General features: G+C 37.8%; 2 protein-coding genes across 2 annotated transcripts; one reads left to right on the top strand and one right to left on the bottom strand.

The window, feature by feature from the left end:
• Nucleotides 1-102: 102 nt before the first annotated feature.
• LOC101738178 (arrestin domain-containing protein 17) lies at nucleotides 103-15,659 on the top strand. The gene is made up of 8 exons (XM_004929603.4): nucleotides 103-329; nucleotides 413-568; nucleotides 1,469-1,680; nucleotides 2,452-2,634; nucleotides 3,555-3,743; nucleotides 12,272-12,442; nucleotides 13,672-13,768; nucleotides 14,297-15,659. The coding sequence occupies exons 1-8, from the start codon at nucleotides 215-217 to the stop codon at nucleotides 14,440-14,442; spliced, it is 1,269 nt and encodes a 422-aa protein (XP_004929660.1). The 5' UTR covers nucleotides 103-214; the 3' UTR covers nucleotides 14,443-15,659.
• On the bottom strand, nucleotides 15,654-24,264 carry LOC101738312 (regulator of nonsense transcripts 1). The gene is made up of 10 exons (XM_004929604.5): nucleotides 23,783-24,264; nucleotides 23,517-23,704; nucleotides 22,562-22,762; nucleotides 22,168-22,238; nucleotides 21,532-21,599; nucleotides 20,750-20,865; nucleotides 20,077-20,286; nucleotides 19,656-19,826; nucleotides 18,849-19,008; nucleotides 15,654-18,758 (listed from the first exon to the last, which is right to left on the bottom strand). The coding sequence occupies exons 1-10, from the start codon at nucleotides 23,960-23,962 to the stop codon at nucleotides 17,025-17,027; spliced, it is 3,099 nt and encodes a 1,032-aa protein (XP_004929661.1). The 5' UTR covers nucleotides 23,963-24,264; the 3' UTR covers nucleotides 15,654-17,024.
• Between the last annotated feature and the right edge of the window lie 1,143 nt (nucleotides 24,265-25,407).

Raw genomic sequence — 25,407 nt, 5'->3', positions numbered from 1 at the left:
GGGACAAGTAAAAACCAAAGTGTCACTGAATGAATAGTGTCATAATCGACTATCAAAAGTCGATTCACCAGATCGATTATTTAATTTGTATCGATTAAAATCGATATTTTTGTCATTCGATTCTTCAATAAACATGTCAAATCCCTATTAGTAATATAAGTTGAATTTTTTAACCAATACTTACTTTATTATCTAAAATTTTATAAAAAAAGATATGGGTCTCAAAGAGGCTAATATCTATTTGGATAATCAATGGAATACATATTATGCAGGACAAACAGTGAATGGAAGGATCGAATATGTTTTTGATAGTCCAAAAAAAGTTCGAGGTGAGATTCATACAATTGTCCATATTAATATGAATGACTCATATTCAGAAAACGAATTGTGAAAATCTACTGAATCTTTTTAGGCATACATGTTAAAATTAAGGGTGAAGCTCATACCGAATTGTATGAAAGCAAACAGGAGGAAAATGCTCAAGGCAAAACAGAATCAACTGATACTATGCATACAGGAAATGAAGAATATTTCCAGATTTCTTACTATTTACTGGGAAGTAATACAGGTATTCAACAATGCATTTGAAAAATAATATTTTCTGGTCATCTAGCATTAGTAAACAAATCCCTATGATGAAAACGCACATTTGCAGAATCAAAAACTATTGAGATTTGTTATGCCGGATAGTAAAAGAACTCGTAGGCTGTGCCCCAGGCATTTCTGAAGTCCCTGCAATGGTAACCACTCACCTCAGGCAAGCCATATGCTTACAATATCAAAAAGATAGATCATAGTAACAATTTTATATTTTGCTAACTGGCATTCTTAAACTTACCATTTTCTCATCAAACTAATCTAGTCTTGAAGGAGTTTAATGTCAGTGCCATAATAATATTTACGGGAAACCTATTCTATGTCACCACAACTTGAATGGACAGAAACTAGATTTTTTCCCTGCGATTGCTGGAAACAATTTTGAAAACTTTTTTTCATGGTAAACATTGACAAGTAAAATAAATCTGAAACAAACACAAACGAATCCCACTACCTAACAGTAATGTTAAAAATCTGCATAAATATGTGATAAATATACATAAAATGTGGATACATTTTATGTCTCAAACCATAGTACATTTTATAAAAGCCTTCTTTGTGTACCATATATTGCCATTACAACATGATATATTTAGGCAAGTAAATGGTTTTGTTTTGTCACTTTATTTCAAAATCATTTAATTTATAAGGAATACATTAATTAAACTCTGTAGCACCAAGTCAATTTTGTCACCTTTGTAATAAAGCCTCATAAGAAGAGTTGAACAAAAAAATGGTGTCATGATCTGATTCTCAATAGCATGATCAAGTACATCAAAAAAGCAATCTCAATTAATTTTACACTAAGAAAAATAATCAAATTTTAAAATTAATTAATATTCATTTGTGATATGATTAATAAATGTTATAGGGAATGAAATTGAAATACCACAAGGGAAACACATATATAATTTTACCTGCACATTGCCACCTGTCCTGCCTTCATCTTTTGAAGGGGAACATGGTTATGTCAGATACACTGTCAAAGTAACATTAGACAGACCATGGAAATTTGATCAGGAAACCAAGATGGCATTTACAGTAATAAATGCATTGGATTTGAATCTCAATCCATCTTACAAGGTAAAATAAAGATTTTTAATTAAGAAAATACACTCAGCAATTTTAGTGACTGTTTAACAGTGTGTAGATGGCCAGAAGAGCTTGGGGCCTACCTTGTATTAAGAGAAGAACATAGATACCACAGCTTAAAAACAAACTATACCAATTTTATAAGGGCTACCAAATCAAATTTTTTAATAGATAAGAACATCCATATATTACTATTATCACTTTAGTCATGCAAAATAACTGAAAACCAGCAGGTTATATAATTGGTTATTATGAAGTTATCAAGTTAAGAAGTTATATATAACTAGTTAAAGGTTTAATATAAATATGAAGTTATAAAGAACCTATCAACTATTAAATGTATATCTCAATTGAATTTAAAAGCTCCCTCTATGTTTTAAAGTTAAACATTTAATTGTTTTACTGGAGGAAGTTGAAATCATCTCAACATGTACAATATTGTAGAATGACTACTCAAAATAGATATTAGGAAAACAGTAATGTAGGAAGATTAGATGACAATGTCACTACATGTTGGCAGTGGCAGTAAGTTGCGAAGAGATTTACACAATATATACCTATATATATAAGAGAAATATTATTACTTTCGTAACATGTAATTCAGATCTGAATATTTTTCTACTAGTTTACATAACTGTAATGAGTAATTAAATATCTGCCGCAGGTCTCTGAAAAAAAAAAAAAACTTGTAAAATACATTTTCATAAGACCGTATTATTTATTTGATTGTTTAGTGATGCAAAATACATACATTGATCACAGGAACCAATCCACATTCAATTAGAAAAGACGTTCTGCTGTTTTTGCTGCGCATCACCACCTTTAGCAGTGGATGTGCAGGCTCCTGTATCTGGTTACTGTCCAGGTCAAGTAATACCTTTGAAAATAGACATTGAAAATAAGAGCAATGTCCAACTTCATCTTGTAAAAATATTTTTGAGGAAGGTGAGTCTTAATTTTTTTAATTTGATTAGTTTTATATGGATATTAATTTGTGATAAAGTAACAGTTCCATAATTAATTGTTAAAAGATGTATAATTCAGTTTGTTATGTTTGCGATAAGGTAATAATAATTAAGTGCAAATACAATATTGCTGTCTGATAATGATATGTACAAAGCAATGATTATGTCTGCAAAATCAGGATTGCTGTTTTATAAAAATTAACCCCAGAGCAAAAACTTTCTTGTTTTCAAGATTTAAATAAAAAATTTAACTTTCAGCCAGTTAAATAGACATATTTTACATAAATGGGATTACACGATTTTATTTAAATGTAAAAGGTATTTTAACAGGTTCTAAAACGGGAATGTTTATGTATGTCCCTTATGTAAGCGAATGGACTCCGAAAACGTAGACAGAAAAAAATTTACAAGTTCAGGAAAAAAGTATGTTATTTTGCAGTACCTGCAATGTATTGTAACATGATCGAAAGTCTGGTCGGGAATGTCTGGAAAGGTTATGTGTTTCAGTGGGACTTACTTCTATGACAATGCAATAATATAATATCATATACTTGTGATATGTATAGTGTATGTATATGTATAGTATAGATTATGTATAGTGAATTGTTTGTATCGTCTAGTATTTTTTTATTTATCACGTATACTGATGGACGAGCTCACGATACACCTGGTGTTAAGTAGTCACCATAGTCATAAACATTACAATGCTAATGCTATCACCCATCTTGAGACCTTAGGTCTATGTCCCAATAAAATTGTACACTAATTACGTAGGTTATAAATTGTTTATAGGCTTGCAAAATCTTTTATATACATGATGTTTTTATTGTTGTTGCTTTTCCAATAACCAAGTTATGGCTCTGGAGACTTAATGAAACTTAATGTACCCTACCCTAAAAGGTGGTAACGTATCGGGCCACATCTCCTTCGTCGGCGACAAAGAAGATTAAAGACGTTATTTTGACACTGCAAGAGGGTCCTGCTCCAGCCGGTACTACAAAACACTGGAATCTGAACATAGAGATACCCCCGATTCCACCTTCGAATCTCGTCAACTGTAATATTATAGATCTGGATTATGACTTGAAGGTATGAAAAATTAATAGTAATTATAATAATGCTATTAGTTTTCTGACTTAGGTACATGAAATCCATTTTATACATGACTAAATAATTGCATTTTGATGTTTTATTGAAACAATATTATTCACAATTTAGAATGTCTTTATGTTTGTCTGTATTGGATATTTCGCTTTCTTGCCGTTAAGATTAATTTATCAAACGAATACTTGAAAAATCATAGAACATCCAAAATTAAATTGAATTAACGTAGTTCAAGGCTAATCCAAACTAGATAATTTTAAATATTACTAGCATCCATTGTTGTTTGATGATGTAATACTCGTTAGTCAAGGTCGGATATATACGAGTATTTACCTATCATGCACGTCTGGTGAGCGTGTAACAGACTATCAAATTTTATTTCGTTTTCAGAGAAATGGTTTGATTTTTAAATAAGAAATAAATCCGTACTTTACGCTTCAAGACTTGGTCTTGTGTAAATATTTTAAGAGTTCATTTTTGTCACTTAACATCCGGCTATGTAATGGAAGAACGCCTTCCACGGTATTTCTATGACTGACTCGGTGTTACATTAGTTAGCGCTCTTGACTGTTGCGTCGAGGATCGTGGTTTCGATTCCCATACCTTGCAAACATTCGTGAGGTGAACAGGTGTGTTTGCTCTTTGTCTGGGTGCTTATTATCTATAGATGTATATATTTAAACATATACAATCATACATGTCAGTCTCTGGTGCCCCCATAACACAGGGGCTCCTATTTTGGGGCTGACTGACCGTTCGTGATTTGTTCCCAGTTATTATTAAAGTTACTATCTCTAGAGCATTATGACATATTATCTTCCTTAAAACGAGATTTAAAGAAAAGTAAATTTTGATGAGCGATGGAAGCCACGACTGGATAGACCATAAAACATTAAAAATGGGGGTTGGTGCTTCCCGCTTCCGTAGGTTTAACCCGCGATTCCCTACAAGTGACCCCTGGGTGGTGCTAAACGGGAGCCGAAAACATAACCGGTGGTAGGACTTAGTCCGACTGGCTGGCGACCACCCTCCAACTAGAATCCGCCGCCAAATAGCCTAGCTGTGTTCCGGCGTGTGGGTTGGAGAGCCAGTTCTATCCCTTCCCTTTCCCCTTCCTTGTTGGGGGTGAGTCTTGGTTACGCCTGGAACTTGCGGAGCAGACGTGCGTGCGAACTCGCGGGGCGTGATTGTTTGACGGGGGTATAGGGAGACCCAGTGAAACGGTATCCGCTGCCGCCCGCCGGTCAGTAGGGGACCTGAACCCGGGTGTCTCTACTAAACTCCGCCCCGGGAAGCTGTCCCGCCAACCGGTGTAAAATTCTGCCGTGCGGTCGTCGTGCCGGAGTCGGAGACCGGAGTGGATCCCGGCGATCGCACGCAGAGTGGACTGGGGGCCCTTCCATGCCCTGCGTCAGTCTCTCACGCAACCCGTGGTCGAGCACGTACTATGTTCCGCGCTTCATTCAGGTGTTGCCTCGATCTCACCTCTAACATCCTACCTCTCCTAATCCTACTCTCCCGAAATATAACAACTTAATGAAGTCGAAAAAAAAGAAAAGGGTTTTACAGGCGGCTCCCCATTCCACATTTAATGTGGATTTCAGCAATGTCAGGGGCCTACATAGCAACCTTGACGCCGTACACCACCACCTTGAGACGGCGCAGCCTGCCCTGCTTTTTTTAACGGAGACGCAGATATCTGCTCCGGATGATACCTCATACCTTGAATACCCCGGCTACGTATTGGAGCACAACTTCCTGCGTAAAGCCGGGGTGTGCGTATTCGTCCGGGCTGATGTCTGTTGTCGCCGTCTTCGGGGCCTCGAACAACGGGACCTGTCCCTCTTGTGGCTGCGCGTAGATCACGGGGGCCGTAGCCGAATCTACGCGTGCCTGTACAGGTCCCACAGCAGTGATGCAGGTTCAGCTCTGTTTGAGCATGTGCAAGAGGGGACTAACCGCGTGCTTGAGCAGTACCCATCTGCGGAGGTGGTGGTTCTTGGAGACTTTAACGCTCACCACCAAGAGTGGTTGGGGTCCAGAACCACTGACCTCCCGGGTCGGACTGCCTACGATTTCGCCTTGGCCTACGGCTTCTCCCAGCTGGTGACACAGCCCACCCGTGTCCCAGATATCGAGGGGCACGAGCCTTCTTTGTTGGACCTTCTGCTGACCACAGATCCGGCCGGATACAGTGTGGTGGTCGACGCTCCGCTTGGATCGTCTGATCACTGCCTTATTCGTGCTGCCGTTCCACTCTCTCGTCCTGATCGTCGAACGACGACCGGGTATCGAAGAGTTTGGCGGTATATGTCAGCAGATTGGGATGGATTGCGTGAATTTTACGCATCCTACCCATGGGGGCGGTTCTGCTTTTCCTCTGCTGATCCTGACGTCTGTGCGGACCGTCTTAAAGACGTGGTGCTCCAGGGGATGGAATTGTTTATTCCCTCCTCTGAAGTGCCCGTTGGGGGTCGCAGCAGACCCTGGTATAACAATGCCAGCAGGGATGCTGCACACCTCAAGCGGTCCGCATACGTGGCATGGGATAATGCCAGGAGACGTCAGGACCCTAACATCTCAGAGGAAAGGCGGAAATATAACGCCGCTTCCAGGTCCTACAAGAAGGTTATTGCCAAGGCGAAGTCGGAGCACGTTGCTAGAATTGGCGAGCGACTGAAGAGCTATCCCTCTGGGAGCCGTGCTTTCTGGTCGCTCGCCAAAGCTGCAGAAGGAAACTTTTGCAGGTCTAGTCTCCCACCACTACGCAAGTCCGATGACAGTCTGGCCCATAGTGCGAAAGAGAAGGCTGACCTTCTGGTCAAACTCTTCGCCTCGAACTCGACTGTGGACGACGGGGGTGCCACACCACCGAACATCCTCCGGTGTGATAGTTCCCTGCCCGAGATCTGCTTTACACAGTGTGCAGTCAGGCGGGAACTCCGACTCCTGGACGTCCATAAGTCGAGCGGGCCAGACGGCATCCCTGCAGTGGTTCTGAAAACGTGCGCCCCTGAGCTGACGCCTGCGCTAACGCGTTTGTATCGCCTCTCTTATTGCACTAACAGGGTTCCGTCTTCATGGAAGACTGCCCACGTCCACCCTATCCCCAAGAAGGGTGACCGGTCGGACCCATCGAGCTATAGGCCTATCGCGATAACTTCCTTGCTTTCCAAGGTGATGGAGCGAATAATTAATATACAACTCCTGAAGTATCTGGAGGATCGCCAGCTGATCAGTGACCGACAGTACGGTTTCCGTCACGGTCGCTCAGCTGGCGATCTTCTTGTATACCTTACTCACAGGTGGGCTGAAGCCTTGGAAAGCAAGGGCGAGGCTCTTGCTGTGAGCCTTGATATCGCGAAGGCCTTCGACAGGGTCTGGCATAGGGCACTTCTATCGAAGTTACCATCTTACGGAATCCCCGAGGGTCTCTGCAAGTGGATCGCTAGCTTTTTGGATGGGCGGAGCATCACGGTCGTTGTAGACGGTGACTGTTCTGATACCATGACCATTAACGCTGGCGTTCCACAAGGTTCGGTGCTCTCCCCCACGCTTTTCATCCTGTATATCAATGACATGCTGTCTATTGATGGCATGCATTGCTATGCAGATGACAGCACGGGGGATGCGCGATATATCGGCCATCAGAGTCTCTCTCGGAGCGTGGTGCAAGAGAGACGATCAAAACTTGTGTCTGAAGTGGAGAACTCTCTGGGGCGAGTCTCCGAATGGGGTGAATTGAACTTGGTTCAATTCAACCCGATAAAGACACAAGTTTGCGCGTTCACTGCGAAGAAGGACCCCTTTGTCATGGCGCCGCAATTCCAAGGAGTATCCCTGCAACCTTCCGAGAGTATCGGGATACTTGGGGTCGACATTTCGAGCGATGTCCAGTTTCGGAGTCATTTGGAAGGCAAAGCCAAGTTGGCGTCCAAAATGCTGGGAGTCCTCAACAGAGCGAAGCGGTACTTCACGCCTGGACAAAGACTTTTGCTTTATAAAGCACAAGTCCGGCCTCGCATGGAGTACTGCTCCCATCTCTGGGCTGGGGCTCCCAAATACCAGCTTCTTCCATTTGACTCCATACAGAGGAGGGCCGTTCGGATTGTCGATAATCCCATTCTCTCGGATCGTTTGGAGCCTCTGGGTCTGCGGAGGGACTTCGGTTCCCTCTGTATTTTGTACCGTATGTTCCATGGGGAGTGCTCTGAGGAATTGTTCGAGATGATACCAGCATCTCGTTTTTACCATCGCACCGCCCGCCACCGGAGTAGAGTTCATCCATACTACCTGGAGCCACTGCGGTCATCCACAGTGCGTTTCCAGAGATCTTTTTTGCCACGTACCATCCGGCTATGGAATGAGCTCCCCTCCACGGTGTTTCCCGAGCGCTATGACATGTCCTTCTTCAAACGAGGCTTGTGGAGAGTATTAAGCGGTAGGCAGCGGCTTGGCTCTGCCCCCGGCATTGCTGAAGTCCATGGGCGACGGTAACCACTCACCATCAGGTGGGCCGTATGCCCGTCTGCCTACAAAGGCAATAAAAAAAAAAAAAAAAAAAAAAAAAAAAATGTAGGGAGGCGTTTAGAGTACTTTGATTGAAATAGTTCACCGAACTCACTGTAAATTGTCGTATATCTTAACCATTGAATATATCTGATTTTTTTTAAGTGAAACTTCTTTAGAATCGTTGTGATTTCAAACTCGATGAAACGAAAAAATAAGTCCCTAGAGACACAAACACAAATGTATAAGATTCAGTCAGCGAGAGAATGAGATAGAACACATTAGACGTTCTCGCACTCCTCTTTGTGCGACTCTTCGTGGCATCTCCACTATCGTCTACTAGATATTGTCCATATACAAGAACATACATATCGACGCTTGAAAGGCAATCCTGACTAAGCGACAAAAGTAGGTAAAATGAGTTAGATACACCATTGGAATCGTCTGATTTTTCTGCGTCGTTTAGTATAGGTTTCATCACTCTCTGACGTGTTTTATGTCGCTTAGATATGGTGTGATTTTCATAAAAATGCAGAGTTTTTTCCTACCAAACGACAAAAAAAAAGTTAGTTTAGGGACATCCTGCAGTTAGGACATTTTAATAATAAAGTATTATTTACTTAGTCAGTTATTCATGTTTTTAAATTTTCATTTGTTTGTATTTATTTATTTTTACTTGTTATGAAATTATTCTTTGAAACCACTTAGTAGATTGTACCTATACAAAGTAGTCGTAATTGGTACAGCTATACAATTTAACCTGAAACAAAATGGAATAATATTGAATCTTAGATAGTTTTACTTGTTTAACTTAATATCCCTTTCCATCCGTAAATATTTTTACATGACAACATTTCTAATAACTACGTCGCCTAGATAATTTTACTTGATTAATTTCAATGGTTACTTTTGGCGCTTAATTATGTTTACCCGTAAACAAAATATAATTTTTTGTCGCTAAGGAACTGCGCGAGTTTAGATACGTCGCGTGGGTATGCGCAACTAGTCGCGTACCACGTTTTGGCGGGCTGGTAAAAGGTGACATTCGTGAGCTGGGCGTCGCTTAGTAAAGTCGTTTGTCACATTATTTTGCATTTTGTTCCCATGAGGGAGATGTGAACCACGAAATAAGACCAAAGAAACGACTATAGATTCCGTAAAAAGATTTATCAAAAGTTTACAAAGTCGTCGTGGCCTAAAGGATAAGGCGTCCGGTGCATTCGTATGTAACGATGCAACGGTGTTCGAATCCTGCAGGCGGGTACCAATTTTTGGAATGAAATACGTACTTAACAAATGTTCACGATTGACTTCCCCGGTTTTCGTTCTCGTCGAATCCGTCGCTCGCAACGAAGGGTTCGGCGAGTAAATTAACCCACAGACACAGCCCACTGAGTTTCTCGCCAGATCTTCTCAGTGGGTCGCGTTTCCGATCCGGTGGTAGATTCTGTGAAGCACTGCTCTTGCTAGGGCCAGTGTTAGCAACATCGTCAGGTTTGAGTCCCGTGAGCTCACCTACTAGTTAAAGTTACGCTGATACATCTTGTGAGTCTGCACGGGTAGGTACCATCACCCTGCCTATTTCTGCCGTGAAGCAGTAATGGATTTCGGTTTGAAGGGTGGGGCAGCCGTTGTAACTATGCTGAAAACTTAGAACTCATATCTCAAGGTGGGTGGTGGCATTTACGTTGTAGATGTCTATGGGCTCCAGTAACTACTTAACGCCAGCTAGGCTGTGAGCTCGTCCACCCATCTGAGCACTAAAAATAAAAAAAATACCAGCGGTACCTTCGCATTACTGTCGTCAAGATTCGAGCAAAGTTTACCTTTCTGAAGAAATTAGAAATATCTCCAACTTATACAAACTATAAAAAAAGCACAACATGGATCAGGGCATGGATATTGTAAGCGAGAATTTTTCGTAAAATATTTCAACATAATTTCAACATCGGATTTTATGTACCTAAAAAAGTCAAGTGTCTAAAGCGTCTTCACTACGAAAAAAATGAAAAATCCCGAAAAACAAAGAGAAAAGCAATGACATGAAACGGAAAAAGAAGAAAGCTATACCCGTTTTAGAGCCCACAAAAATATAGACGGAGAGGATCCGTCACCTTATATGCTAGTTTCGGAAAAAGTAGTCAACACGCCTTTTGCACAATCTATGCTTTTGTATTATGCTCGTAGTAGGAAACTAGCCGTATATAATTTTTGTGTTTATGAAACGGAACTCGTAATGTTTTTTGTTACTACTGGGATGAGAGTAATGGCAAGCGTGGCGCCAATGAGATTGCAACTATTTTATATAAATATTTTCAGTCCATTGATGCTAGAAGAAACGTTACGCGATTACTTCTCTATTGCGACTGTTGTCCAGGCCAAAACCGGAACCATACGGTATTAGCAATGTTGCATTCATCATTACAGGAGTGCAAATATATCGATATTATTCAAATAAACTTTCTATTGACGGGACACACTTACATGTCGATACCATGCCATTGTAGAGAATCGATCAAAAAATACCACTGTTTACGCATCATCACAATGGTTTACGGTATTTTCAACAGCTAGGCAAGATTCATCGCCTTTTCAGGTGGAAAGACTGAGCTATAAAGATTTTTATAAATGGGATAGTATTAGTGATAAGTACTTCAAAGACAACCAAACCGGGAAAATAAGCAATATCCGTGTTATGACTTTCAAAAAATACAAGCAAAGCGTTAAATACAAAACATCTATGAATGCTTCTGCATCATCTTTTGATGTCGAAGTTCAGCCTAAAATCAAGTTATCACTGACATCTTGTTATAGGTCTCAGTTACCCATATCAAAAGCCAAATATGATGATTTGCTCAAACTTCGCACTGACAAAGTCATTCCTAATTGTCTTAAACAAGAGTTTCTGAGCATTCCACGTGCACGACATTGCACGATATTGAAGATTGTGATTGATTAACAAAAAATAACAAGATCTTATGTCGCATATCTATCGTATGCCTTTGGAGACTGATTATATTACAATAGTGTTGTTAAGTTTGGTTATGTTCAATAGCAGAATACAATTTATTATTGTTTTTGTTGTTGATTTACTCTGAAAACTAGAGCTTTTATGAGTTTGAATAATTCTCTATTGTTTTTAAGACTGGTATTATAGGTATTATTAACTGGTATTAACTAGATTTTGGTATTATATTGGAATACACTAAAATGTGTTATGGTTTATTTATTTAATATTGGCAAAATATTGTATAAAATATAATAGTAATAGCGTGATTTTGTTACAAAAAAATATATCCCTATTGTTTCTTACAATCAATATTCATAAACGTCTCGCCCTTTTGGTTTCGCTCTTTTGCATTTACCATAGTAATTTATTACATTTTAGTTCAATTCTTTACACTTTCTACATGCATAAAAAAATGGAATAGTATTTAGATACATTTACTCGGTTTTTTGTGAACTATGGGATCACTTTAGTCCAATATACCCAAAACGAAACTGTAAGCTGTGCGAATTTGTCTAACTTTACATGTTACTGAAAATCTTTCAATGCTGGCTTAGATAATTTTACTTGTGACGAGAAACCTTTTATATAAAATTCAGATAATTTTACCTGTTTATCAAATTATGGACAATATATATAAGCGACAATAACTGCTATATACACAAATGATAGGAAATAACCTTTAAGTATATTCGATAGGCAAAAAAAAACTATTTCTAGATCTATTCAAATAATTTCAATCCTACAGTTAGATTCGTTAAAATAATTTTTTTTTCAGATATTTCAACTTTAAACTACTCTACTGTAAAGTTCACGCATTGTCGCTTAGTCATGTTTGCCTTTCAAGCGTCGATATGGTAGTGGGATAGTCAGTATATCTATATCTTATTTATAAGTTTCACTTCTACCGTGTGACTTGCACACACATACACTTTTTGTTAATACATGGTTGGATTTAATGTGATACCACTGATTGCATGTTTTTAAATATTTGCAGGTCGAATGTGTAGTGTCAGGTATGCATTTGAACATGCACGACAAGAAGTACATAACAATCGGTACCGTACCGCTGGTAGGTATGGCCGGACAGCCCGTGCCCACTGCCCCCGTCCCGGACTCGCCCAGCCAGCCCGCCATCCTGCCCGTGACTCCCGGACAACCTGCTAATGTGCGTATTTCTGAAATTATGCCTAGTCTATTGTAGTATTAACTAGTATTATTAAGTATTAAGTAGTATTATTAGTAGTATATAAGTCTGTGATATAATTAGATAGAAAAGTAAAGTGTATCCATGGAAGATAAACAGGTAAAAGAAAAAATAATAATTTCATTATGTTGAGTTTATTCAGAAACAGCTGAATTAAAAGCAAAAAAAAAACTACTGTTTGCATATTTGACTTTTCGAGCTACGGGACTGATTCCACTGAAACGTTTGTTTCAAATGTTATTATTCAATAAGTGGGTGGGTACATATTTAATCTTAATTTGAAAGGTAATTTGATATACCAACCAATAAATGGTGACCCCCCATTGAAGGCATAATATATATATTATTAATTCTAATGTGCGGTGACGCGGAACAAAATAAAGTATGAACACACGTGATTGGATGTTTGTTAGTGCATAATATATCCGTTCTCGCGTTTTTAATCATATTCTTATATTCCGTGGGGGTAACATACATACCTTTTTACAATAGACTTTGTAGCTATTGCTCCTCTTTATGTAAATGAATTCGCATTATAATATATAGTTATATGGATCTTACGTGCAGGTATTAATAACTGCAGACTTTTGTTCCGTCATTTTTTAATATTTCCTTCTCTACCATTATTTGAACCATTTTCGAAGTATTTTAGAGTCCGTTCAGTCATTGCCTTTCAGGTCATTGAGACTACGACCATTGTATTAAGGCGGAAGCCGGCGTTTACGTTGTAGTGTGTACTGGCTAAGGAATTATTCAACATCAAGTCATGGTCTTGAGATTTTTGCAGTGTATACGATTTATTTCAACGGACAACAAAGCGTCGTACATAAATTCATATCGTTGTCTGAATTGTTCAACTAAAAAAAACATGGACCTGTCATTGGCTTTACAAAATTCAGTTCTGTAATCGTATTTTTACAATAGCAATCAGAAATCAATAGGAATCAGTGAACAGCTGAAAAAAGAATTAGCCGTTTAGCTCGTTAGCCGTTGGCTAATTTGCTGAGCTAATTAGTTAACCGGTTAAATTAGCTAAGCCGGTTAGCTATCGGTTAGCTACCTAATTAATTTAGGTAACTTTTATATAGTTAAGTTGTACAGCCCTAATAAATATGTTTATTTCTAAATTTTAAATTGTGCAGTGAAGAGAATTGAGAGAGATGATTTTTTAGAACGTAACGAATTTGCAGATACCCGCAACTTCTGGCGATTCCGCTCCAGGAGGATGGGTGCTACCGGGACAACAGCCGTCTCAACCTCCATTCCAATCACTATATCCTACGCTTAGTAAGTATCACGCATCCAATACTTATACTTTAACTCAATTTTCAGATGTATAATTTACACGGCTAGCGCTGTTAGTAGAGTTGAGATTTCGTCTACTCGCATTAAAACTGTCTAATCTCAAAGCTTACTAAATTTTACAGGAGTGTTTTAAAGGTTTAACATATGATATTTTTAATATTAATCATCTTCGCAACATTTATTTTTTAGTTTTTACCAGTTACATTATCTGTCTTTTAAAGTAAGATAAAATTACGTGTTAATTTTGTTAATAGTAGTCAAAATAAAGGTAAGCAAAAAAAAAACTAAAACTAATCGCTGGTATCGCTTCGTATCGTGATCGTCAACATTTAATATAATTCATTCAAACTTTGTACCTGAATCGTACGAGTTGGTGTTATATCATCTTTCCGATTTAATTGGGATTTCGAATTCAGATCTCAAGATCTTATCCAGTAATTACTTTACGCGGGCTATGTCGTCCGACAGGTTGTTCTCGATCTTGTTATTTATAAGTTAATTTCTTTTCAGCTGAACCAGTTTACAAAGAATCTCCGTATTCAGTACGAACCATTCAGGACAGGGGCGACAGTAACCACACTATGATACGCACGCCAAACTTCGCTCCGTATTATCCTACGTATGCAGCTATTCAACCACCCCCGCTTCCTCAATAAGAGCCTCGGAGCCTCCAGCAAGCAAATCATCTCGAGCAGAATTGTAAAATCAGTATTTCGTATTGTTTAAGCGAAAAGTTTAGAAAGTATTATTTTTTGGTAGAATATTTTGCACGAATCTCAAATTTTGCAAAATTTTGTGATATTTTTGGTTGCTAATCGTTTCGTGTTTGAGATTCAGAATTTTACCCATTTAAAAAAAAAAAAAGAAAAATAAACTAAACTAGTGATAATTTAGATCAGACATGAAATTCTTCCTTGTCATTCTCATTGCTTTTTTTTAAATTTAGGCACTTGAGATATGTACAGGCAAGAGATACTTTACTGTAACTTGGCGATCAGAAAATTTGACCGATGTGGCGATAATAGAAAACAAAAGAATTGTCTTCCTAATTGAAAAACCTTCAGGAGTACTATACCTCGTGTTTTGATACCCACTTTATTTCATGTGGGCCGTGTTATTTATTGTCTACTCAACTACTGCATATAAAATCTATGTATTATCGGCCGTAGATAACACTATTTATATTTTTGTTCATTAAAAAAATAGTGCATAAAACGTGGCAAAAATGGAGTCTCGTAATAATATATTTATTTCTCTACGAAGATCTGCGTTTTGACTACGAAATTATGTGAAGCACATTTAGGTTGTGATTGTAACGTTTTATACAGTATGAAGATATTAGATATCCATGAATTGTCTTGACTACTGCTATATGCTCAAATAAAATATATTGCATTTAACATCTGATACTTGAAAGGTTTCAAACAGATCATATAAAGACAAATGAATATTCTTAGTATTTATAGTTAACATACGATTGCGTCTTTAGACTGTAAGCTATATTGAGCGGGGAACTAATGAACTGTAAAAAAGTGACGCACTGATTTTACAATTAAATTTTCTTTTCATAAAAATTTATTAGTGCCTTTTAATAAAAAAAATTATTATTTGTAGTGCCAATATTGTCAGCTTTACTAATGCAAATATGTGATTAGTTATGCTATTTAAGTATTACATTTAAGTACTTACGCATTTGGATTTTCTGCGATGAGCTCAAGGCCTGAAGTTGGAATTGCGTAAAGCCTATTTTTTTAATAAGCAAAATATTTTATAATCACCTATTAATTTATAGTTATATTGGGCATTTATATACTCATTTATATTGTAATTTTATTTACCCTTATTAACGGAAATAAATAAAAACATATACAAATTCTTGAATTTTTATTGCATTTCCTTCACAAAAACACATAACAAAAATCTTTCATTAAACAATGACAGATGATAAACAAATATTCACGAAACACTGAGGGTGTTAACAAAATTCTGTATCACAAAAGTAAATCGAGTGAAATTGAATGAAGGACATAAAATTTATATGAATTCATTTTAAAAGACAGATTTAAACATATTTCAGTTAACATTCGACGTCTTTATTTAGATTTTAGTGTACTTTTAAACAATTATACATAAAAAACTAATATATAACACAAGCTATCTAAGGTGAAGTATCCTTTTTGTGAGAGGTGATGATAGATGGAGGATGTTTGAAGATTTTGTAACAATTCATTATAAAATCTAGTTTAAAGTAAGAGTCACTAATACCAATATACGGATGACCAGAAACTAACAACAGAAGCAGTTGGAATTATGTATTTGTCTTGTTTTATGTTCTTTGTGATTAAAAAGAAATTCTTATGTTTAGTGAAATTATGCACAAAATTATTGCTTGTCATATGTATTAATTTTTATATTTTTGTTTTGTGACAACGACAGATGCACGAGTACATTTTATATGATTTTTGTAGAAGGAAAAACAATTACAAGTGAACATGATTTTTTCAGACGAAATTTAGTTTTGAAATAAATGTCAACGATCTATGAAGAACTTTTCACGAATGATAATGATTGTGGAAAAATAATAACCGGAATCTAACACCGTTTACTAACTTGATTATGAAATTTTAGATTTCCTTGAATTTCTATTTGTGAAATGGTATCGATAATGTATTCGGTGATGAAAGCATCGAGTTCACAATTGACCAAAATCAAGTGAGACTCGATTTATGAGATGCAATTTGGTCGACTAAGAAAATTCGTTTTTGCTTCCTCGTTTTTTTTTGCTCGCATGCTGCTTTTATTATTTTTGTTGCTTATGTAATTTACATAAAATACTAAAAGTTTTTTTTTTATATAACGAAATGTTACTTTGCTGATTGAAATAATTAAAGAATTTCGATAATACATTTTGTCGATTTAGATGATGAAACGGGTAAATGTCGATTTCTATTTTCTAGGCGTACAAGATAAATCATTAAAGATTTCCTTACGCCACAGGTCAAGGGGATAGACACGGCAGCAGTCGGGTTTTCCGTTTATTTCTGTAGTCGGACCTCCAATGAATTTCTATCCCTGTATGCGGTAACATTTAGCCCGCGCGTGGACCGCGAGGGCTCGTTTCGCGCTGACACATTTTCCAAGGTCTGAGTTTCCACTCGCGAACACGGTCGACGGGCGAAGACTAACGTTCCGGTCGGGGCGGGTCGTCTCGTCAGCGCCGCGGCCGCGTTCTCCGCTCTCAGTACTGACTGCAGCGTGCTCTGAACCCGCCCTGGTACGTAGAGTCCTGCGACAGCAGCCCGTCCGGTTGCGACGGACACTCCGGCGCCGTGGACTCCTGACTGAAGTCCGGTTGCGATGCGCCCTGCGACAGTGAGAGCGGCGGCTGCTGCGACAGGGGCTCCTGCGAGAAGCGCGGCGGGACGCGACGGCGCGGCATGCGCGGCGGCAGGCGTTGAGTTGGAAAGGCGGCTGGCGGCACCGGCGCATGTAGCAGGGCGCCGCGCTCCGGCCCCACGTACGCCAGCGGGTCTCGCGGAGGCCGCGCTCGGTCATAGATGGAGCCCGGCACCATGGCTTCACGCGCGTCGAACATCGAGGTGGACATGAAATGGGAGCCAGGATTCTGAGAGTTCACCAGCTTCTTCGGTTTTGCGAACTGAATGGCGGATTCTTTCAGATTCGAAAGCGGTCCTTCGGTAAGTACACGGCGCTCTTTGTAGAAAGCGAGCAAGTGATTCCAGAGCGGCTGTTTACTGAGCACTTTCGGATTGCCGACGACGATGAGGCCGTATTTGGCGCGCGTGAGAGCGACGTTAAGACGTCGCGGATCGCTCAAGAAGCCAATTCCTTGGTGTTCGTTGGACCGCACGCAAGACATAATTATGATGTCTTTTTCCCTCCCTTGGAAGGCATCGACGCTGGCAACCTCGATTTCTTGGTACAGTTTAGCATGTAGACTGCCCTGGTACTGCATGTGCTGCACAAGATAGGATCGTTGTCCCTCATAAGGTGTTATTATACCGATCTGCTCGGGACGGACGCCTGCTTTTAAGAACCGAGTTGTGAGTTTTTCAACATTCGCAGCTTCAGTTCTGTTTAAGTACGAAGTTCCGGAGCCGGCGATCTCTTCCTGTCCCTGAGTGACGTAAAAGAACATGGGCCTGTCAGGTCTGGGCCACGGAAAATCGATTTTGTGTAAACGCCTTTCTTCGGCGCTGACTCCATTCTGCAAGGACCCTTCGTAAAAGAAGTCTGAAGGAAAACGTGAAAGTTCAGGATGCATGCGGTACTGTACTTCGAGTCGGAACGGACGGATTCCGAGAACGACCAAACGTTCAAAAAGACTCTGGCTGAGACCGGCTTTTGCAGCTTTCTTACACATTACCACGGGACCGAGTTGACAGTGATCACCGACTAGAATCAACTGTCTGGCTCCTAGAACTACAGGCACCATACATTCTGGCTCGGTCGACTGCATGCCTTCATCGATCAAAATGGACTGGAATCTCATACGAGCAACGCGAGGGTCCCCGGCGCCTACGCAAGTGGTGCATATGACATCCGCAGCGTCGAGTAAGCGTCTCTCAGCGGCGCGGCGCAACGAACGATATCGCCTTTCATCGGCGGCAGAAAGTTCACCGGCTTCTTCCTTGAGTCTAGTAAGTTTCCGAAGTTCGCTATCAGCAGAACCGAGAGCGCGAGCTTGTTCATGAAGTGCCAAGAACGATACGGAAGACTCCATTGCCTCTCGCGACTTGGCACACAATCGGACCACCTTGAGTCCAGTCCGGTGTATCTTTTCAGTTAGTTGATCGACGGCGGTGTTCGAAGGTGCACAAACTAATACTGGTCCACCGTTTTGCCGGACGAGCTGATACACTATAGTAGCGGATGTAACAGTCTTACCGGTTCCCGGAGGACCTTGGATCAGAGACAGGGGACGCTGAAGAGCATGCTTAACTGCGTACACCTGAAATTGAATATTTTTAAATGTCCTCAGTTTATTAAAAATACAATTTTCATGGTATAATATTATTATTATAAGTTCATAATGCAGTACCTGAGATCTGTTAAGGTCTGGCAAATTAGGAGCACTGAAATGCTTTGGTAGATGTACTCGAAACAGCACTTCCTCAACTTCGTGGCCTAACAGACGCCGATATATATAACCAGACACTGAAGAATCATCTAAGGCGAATTTACGTAGTGCCAGTTGCATTCTGTAATGTAATGAGCGTACCGTTTTAAAAACGTAAAAATTAGTAAAAAGCACACTGATCTAAACTTTATTATACAAAAGGAAAAAGTTTATCACACCAACCACCAAACAGATAAATTATTTCTATATCAAGCTTGGTTACGTTGTAAATTGAGAAGTGTTTTAACATAAGTCACTGATAGCAAGTAAGTCACTGCTTGGACTTCACTTCAGTCCATGCACTTCAGTAACACTTTCACATTAGGCTGATGGTAAGTTGTCTATCTAGACTGATAAAAATACTGCAGATTGGAATATTTACTAATACCAAAAAGCTGCTTGAGTAGAAGAAACAAGCATTAATTCTCTTACATTGTGGTTTTACCGGTGGTAGGACCTCTTGTGAGTCCGCGCGGGTAGGTACCATCATCCTGCCTATTTCTGCCGTGAAGCAGTAATGCGTTTCGGTTTGAAGGGTGGGGCAGTTGTTGTAACTATGCTTGAGACCTTAGAACTTATATCTCAAGCTGGGTGGCGCAATGTCTATGGGCTCCAGTAATCACTTCACACCAGGTGGGCTGTGAGCTCGTCCACTCATTCAAGCTATAAAAATAAAGCTATAAAAAAGGTTTATGACTTAAAAAAAATTTTTTGAATAAATTTATAAACCTGTCGAAAGAAGTGCTCTTCCAGATGAAATCAACAACAAAATTAGAAGTGCAATCTAGAGGGGCCCCAGCACCGCTCTTCAGTTCGAGTCCAACATCGTCACCATAGTTATCTGGGACCTTTATGACATGACCGACACCTGACCATGCTTTATGCATCTCACCAACATATCTGAAATAAAATTTTAACAAATCATCACATAAAACGTATGAAAAACTATACAACAATTGAATTGCCATTCATATTAATTTTAAATAACAGATTAACTTATTATACATTGCGCCACAGATAGATTGTTAAACATAATCATGTTTGTCCTGTTGATAAGGTTACAAAGTAAATGTCACATGTGATCCAGTTCTAAATTTAGGGCATTCATATACAACTCTAAAGAAATATCTAATTTGAACGTTGATATTACCTCAATCTCAATTCATCGCCGTGCATTAACTTCATATCGCTATCAGTTTTAGCCAATGTGAAGTAGGCAATAGTCTTTTTGTTCAGACCAACATCCCAACGAACTTCAATACCCTCTTGAGTTTGCGACTCTTTCAGTCTCTTGTCATAGTCTGCTTCCAGCTTTACAAGAGGACCAAATATGTTTTGGTATTGGTACCCATCTTCATACCTGTACAGAAATGTATGAGAAATATACAAAATATATGAGAATCACTGTATTGTTCATTTTTTCCATTTGGAAATTAATTTTATTATTAAAAATTAAAAAAATTAAACCAACCAGAGCAAAGGAACAGCAAAAACATATTATTTACTCTCAGAAAAATATTTTCATAAATAGGCATGGAGTGGATTAAATCAGCATTATTATGCACCATGCAAGCGCATACATGTCAATAGCACACAAAAAAAATGCAATATATAAAATCTAATCTTTGAATGGTGTGGCTATGAGTTGTTATGCTCCTATTTTGAATAGTTAGCGAACATTAGTTATTATGATCCTGCTAAATACATTTAAGTTTAAGGGGTCATATACTAACCTGTAAAAACCTAACTGTTTCTTAAATAGTACTTATCTATTACACGATATGCATAGTATTACAAGCCAAACTTTATATTTAAATAATTACCTCAGCAAAACCTGATGTGGTTCCTCATCTACTCCTGGTTTTTCTAAATCTTGGAAAGTAGCATCCACATTGTCACGCCATAACTCTTCTAAGCGGCCTATTTGCTGTGGAGTTACCTGGAATTGATTTTTAAATTGAATAGTAATACGGAAAGGAAGATTTTGTTTAACTCAATTTTTAACAGTGATTTCAATCTTAAAGTAAATATAAAAACAAACATGTAATTCATATAGATTTTTACTGGCACTGATACCCACTTAGAACATGTTCATCAATATATGTTTAAAAAAAGGTTTATTGGCTAAAATAAAAATAGGATTCTTAACAAATTGTAATTTGCTAATGTTTATAATAAAATTTTAAATATATTATAGCTTATTAGGGATACAAAATATTTCCTTCTGCAAAAAAAGAAGTTTGGAAAACAGAATTTGATGTTGTCAATGCAATAATTAGGAATAAGCCCTGGATAAGCCATATGAGCAGAAATAAAAAAGAGCATGTGCAAACAGAAAAGATTGCACATTATTAATAGAAAGATTATTGCTAATTTTTGGCAGACTGCAGCTGAAAATTTCAATTACTTAAAACTATTAAACATAATTTTTTTCTTCAAAACAGTTTTAAAACTCTTGTTTTGTCTCCCAATACTATTTATATGTATAAAACTATATTTTATTATACATCATATTATTATATGTATTGTTTTGTTTATAAAAAGGTATAAATAAGTAAATTAATTAATATTTCTATAAATGTCTAATTTGTATATAAAAATTTACTTGTCTAGCTCGCATTTGTTCTGTTTCTGATGGCACTTTCACCAACCAAGACAGGAAGGCACGATCAGCTGTAATTATAATGAATATTGTCGGTTAATATTTAAAAGCTATCTATCTATTTTTATGTCATATACTAAAACATTTTATGTTCTTAATAGGTTTTAAAATTGGTCAAGATGAAGTTACATAAAGAAATTTTACATTGAAAGTCTTTCTATTCATCTATTTGTTAAGTCTTAAGAGTATGATTAAAAGACAGCTCGTGATGATGTGGTATAATGACAATAATGCATAATGACTTGAATTGTGGGATAAGAATACTGGTTAGAGTAATTTCTTATCTGAGATCATTTTTAGACTTTGAAATGGAGTTTTCGACTTCATATCTCAAGGTAAGTAGTGTCAATATTGATACTGTTGTAACTACTAACATCATGTGGGCTGTAATATATTTTATATATAAATCTACATCATCATTTACAAGTCTTTCCAGGTCAACTTCAGGATGCTATGTTCATGATCACTATTTATCAGGTTTAGATATAAAACTTGTTATGTATAAACACATAAATAAATGTAAGCTTATCAGTACTACAAATCATTTGATTTTTTATGTTTTAAAAGATATAAACATACATATCAGAGGTTTCCACTGTTCCTGATCCCAGTTCATATCCTTCAAAGAGCTTTGAGCTGCACAAGGTTGTCTGAAAATTCAATTCTTGATATTAAATGTAGCGGGCAGTCGATAATTATCTAATTTATCTTGGTTTCAATTGTTTTATAGTTTTTTTTTCTCTGAGCACTGAGATAATTCTTCTTATTTGTACACTCTTGACAGAGTGGTCGTGGTCAGTGGATCAGTCGGATCCTGCAATACCGATGCTCTCGCGATGCGACACCATGTGGCGCAGTGTTTCACAGAGTGAGAGCAATCGTTTATGTTGGAGTGAGTCACAGATTTTATGACTGAGATAATAGCATATTACATATTAATGAGTGATTATTAAGTTTAAAAAAAATATCATACCGGCAAAGTAGCACAACAACAGAATCAGCTTTAGCTGGTATAAAGCCGAGTACGAATACATTCCGAGCACCACATGAGTAACATTCCAGAAGGGTTTCGCCAAGTGGCCCGTCACGGTGCAATGCAGCTTCCTTGTGCTTTGCACGTACTAAATGGTTGATGATATGAGAGCCTGAAGTGTTACCGCGGCCATTACAGAACCTGGAAAATATTATTCTTAAGGAATCAGAGTATATTCAATAAATTGTGTATAACATAATCTTCACTGCAATTTCTTTCAGACATTTAATTTTATTAAAATTTTCTTAATTTTTAAGTCATAAAGTACTAATTCTTTATAATCTTTATATTTCCAATTGCTCAGTAGTATGCAAGTGTTTTGTTTTATCTATCTCTAAAGTGTATCCGATCTATGATGTAGCATAGCTGTATTATATACTTCAATATCTAAATTTTGTAATTCAAGTAGGTCATTTTCAATGAGTTATAACATTACTACTTGAATCCAGTAAATTTTTCCCCTGATTTATTCCTCTACTCAGTTGATAATTACCAATGTAGGGCATGCTCAAAGAAGATGTAGGAACAGAATCTAAAGCAAATTCATTGTAACAAAGGCAACTTATTAATCTGCAATCTACATTCCAATAACTGTGTAAAGTTACAAAGATCTAACTAATTTTAAGTTGTTTCCAGGGCCCATGGATAACAGAACCATGTCTGTTTTGAGAGACACAAAAGACATGCCTGTTTTGAGAGGCCACAGTTCTATTTGAGTTGCTATTACTTTCCTAACATTCTAATTTCATTAGACAGATAATCATGAAAGATGTAACAACCCATGTTGATAAAATAAACCAATACTTAAAATAGTTAGGAAGCAGAGGTCAGTTTCATGTATATTGTAAAAAAACGTCTATAAATACTACATTTTTGGGATTATGATACTACTTACCACTTGTTGCATATGTTACACATAACGACTGTGGCCGGGTCGTGTATGCCACAGTATTTACAAGCATGATCTGGAAGTTCCTTGTTGCTGTACAAAGCCTCATCTTCCTCTTCGAATTGCAGCTCCGGTATCGTATTAGTCACGTTAGAGATTTTAGACGACAATTCTATACGTCCTATTCCGTTAACCTACAACGTGATAAATGTCAATAGTTACTGATCTTTCTGTGAGTTGAAGTGATGTGTCTTCGGTGGTGTTCTACATACCTGGTTGGATGAAGACAACCCATGGTCATGTTGTGAAGCCTGTGTCTGGCTCTGAGAGGGTAATGTAAAATCCGTGAACTCAAACTCAGAGCCTTGAGTGTCTGCTCCAATAAAGTCCCCTTCCTCTGTTTCCAGAAACGTGAGCGATTGCGAGCTTGGGTCGAATGCTTCAACACTCATTTTTAATGACGAATTTAAACAAACAAAATTAATCCAAAAGAAAATATATAGAACGACTATTGGCTGATATTTCCATAGCAGTCACGCAGTTATTCAAACGACACACAAATCGTGACGAAAATTCGACATGTTAACACATGGTTTGTTTCCGTATAAAGTTTTATATAAATTGTCTGTTATTCTATTTGTCAATTAATAATTTCAAAGTTTTGTACCAATCAAATCTTTGAGTGCAGTTTAGCTGTCTGTTTTTTAACCAATTAAAGTACAGAAAAACAAACTATTCCAAGTGAGAAAATTTAAGTACAGATAAAATATATTTACAACTCAAAGCTGTCACTTACTATTGCCACAAGACGCAACACTGGGCAATAGAGGCCAGGTCACAAGTACTACTTAATTGAGAAATATGACCGGATAAACTTAAATATACTTTTTTCTCTTCACTGTACCGATTTTCTCACTACAAAATAATCTAAATGACGCGAATGGACCTGGACTAACGGGCAAGATTGTTGTTGCGAGAGCGTTGCCAGCTGGGTTCAAATGCTGCGAAAAGTAAGAATTTTAGCTAGTTATTCATGTGTTCATAATGACAGCGTTATTAAATGAATGCCTTTAAAAATTTTTTCGGGTAAAAAAATTAAAATTTCCAAATATTCGTCAATACATAGATTACAATAATGGAAACTAGATATCTTATGAAACAATCAAGTGTTTGGAATTCATGATGAATCGGAGTGGGATAGTCGTTGTATCACACAATTGAAACCTCATATCCGGCGTACACCAGTTTGGGCACCGTTGATATAGTAAATTTAGTATTTTTTCATTAAATTTTTTTAGTTTATGAGTTTCTTAGGATCTATGTCGGAAAATTAAACAATATCGTTTTAGTTTTCATTTTCATTCAAAAAGACAAGTGAATTCACAATAAATTCCCACCATTTTACTGAGAGGCTACTGTATTTAATCTCATCTAAGATTTGAAGTGTTGTGATGTGTTGATGAGGTGTGTGGTGTGTTGAGGTGTGTGGTGAATTTGAGGTTGATTCATTTACCCTATTTAATTCCATTCCGTAATCAATTTCATTTCATTTTTTAAACAACAGATTTAGTTCAGTCAAAAGCTTTGCTGTATAGGCTATGCTCCCTTTGCTTGTCAAGTAGACGATTCAAATCAAACATTACATATCCTCACATTCCCGCCAAAAGTCAAAAGTACCGTAGTGTGTTGAATTAGTCTAGACCTTCATGTGAATGATCATCAAAAGATGTATTTAAATATTTGTACTATAAATTTGTTATTAAGATTAACAAAATTATTTATTCAACCATCTTAACAACGGGACGAGGAGATAACTTCATAGCTTGATAGATGGCGCTTTAACTGTGTATCAATGTCGCGCCACGAATGCAGAATATTTAGTATCGTTTTAAATTTT

This window comes from Bombyx mori, chromosome 21 (genome assembly GCF_030269925.1).
Source record: "Bombyx mori chromosome 21, ASM3026992v2".
NCBI classification, from domain to species: Eukaryota; Metazoa; Arthropoda; class Insecta; order Lepidoptera; family Bombycidae; genus Bombyx; species Bombyx mori.
This window is presented reverse-complemented; position numbering and strand designations above follow the sequence as displayed.

Bases quoted from the DNA above. Each gene is read 5' to 3' on its own strand.
- LOC101738312 (XM_004929604.5), bottom strand. From the start codon at position 23,962: ATGAGTGTTGAAGCATTCGACCCAAGCTCGCAATCGCTCACGTTTCTG. The intron at 22,239-22,561 runs GTATGATATTTT...TTGAATTTTCAG, and splicing joins GTTGTTGTGCTACTTTGCCG to ACAACCTTGTGCAGCTCAAA. The intron at 20,866-21,531 runs GTAAATTTTTAT...AATCAATTCCAG, and splicing joins AACAAATGCGAGCTAGACAA to GTAACTCCACAGCAAATAGG.
- LOC101738178 (XM_004929603.4), top strand. From the start codon at position 215: ATGGGTCTCAAAGAGGCTAATATCTATTTGGATAATCAATGGAATACA. The intron at 569-1,468 runs GTATTCAACAAT...TAAATGTTATAG, and splicing joins TTTACTGGGAAGTAATACAG to GGAATGAAATTGAAATACCA. The intron at 13,769-14,296 runs GTAAGTATCACG...ATTTCTTTTCAG, and splicing joins ATCACTATATCCTACGCTTA to CTGAACCAGTTTACAAAGAA.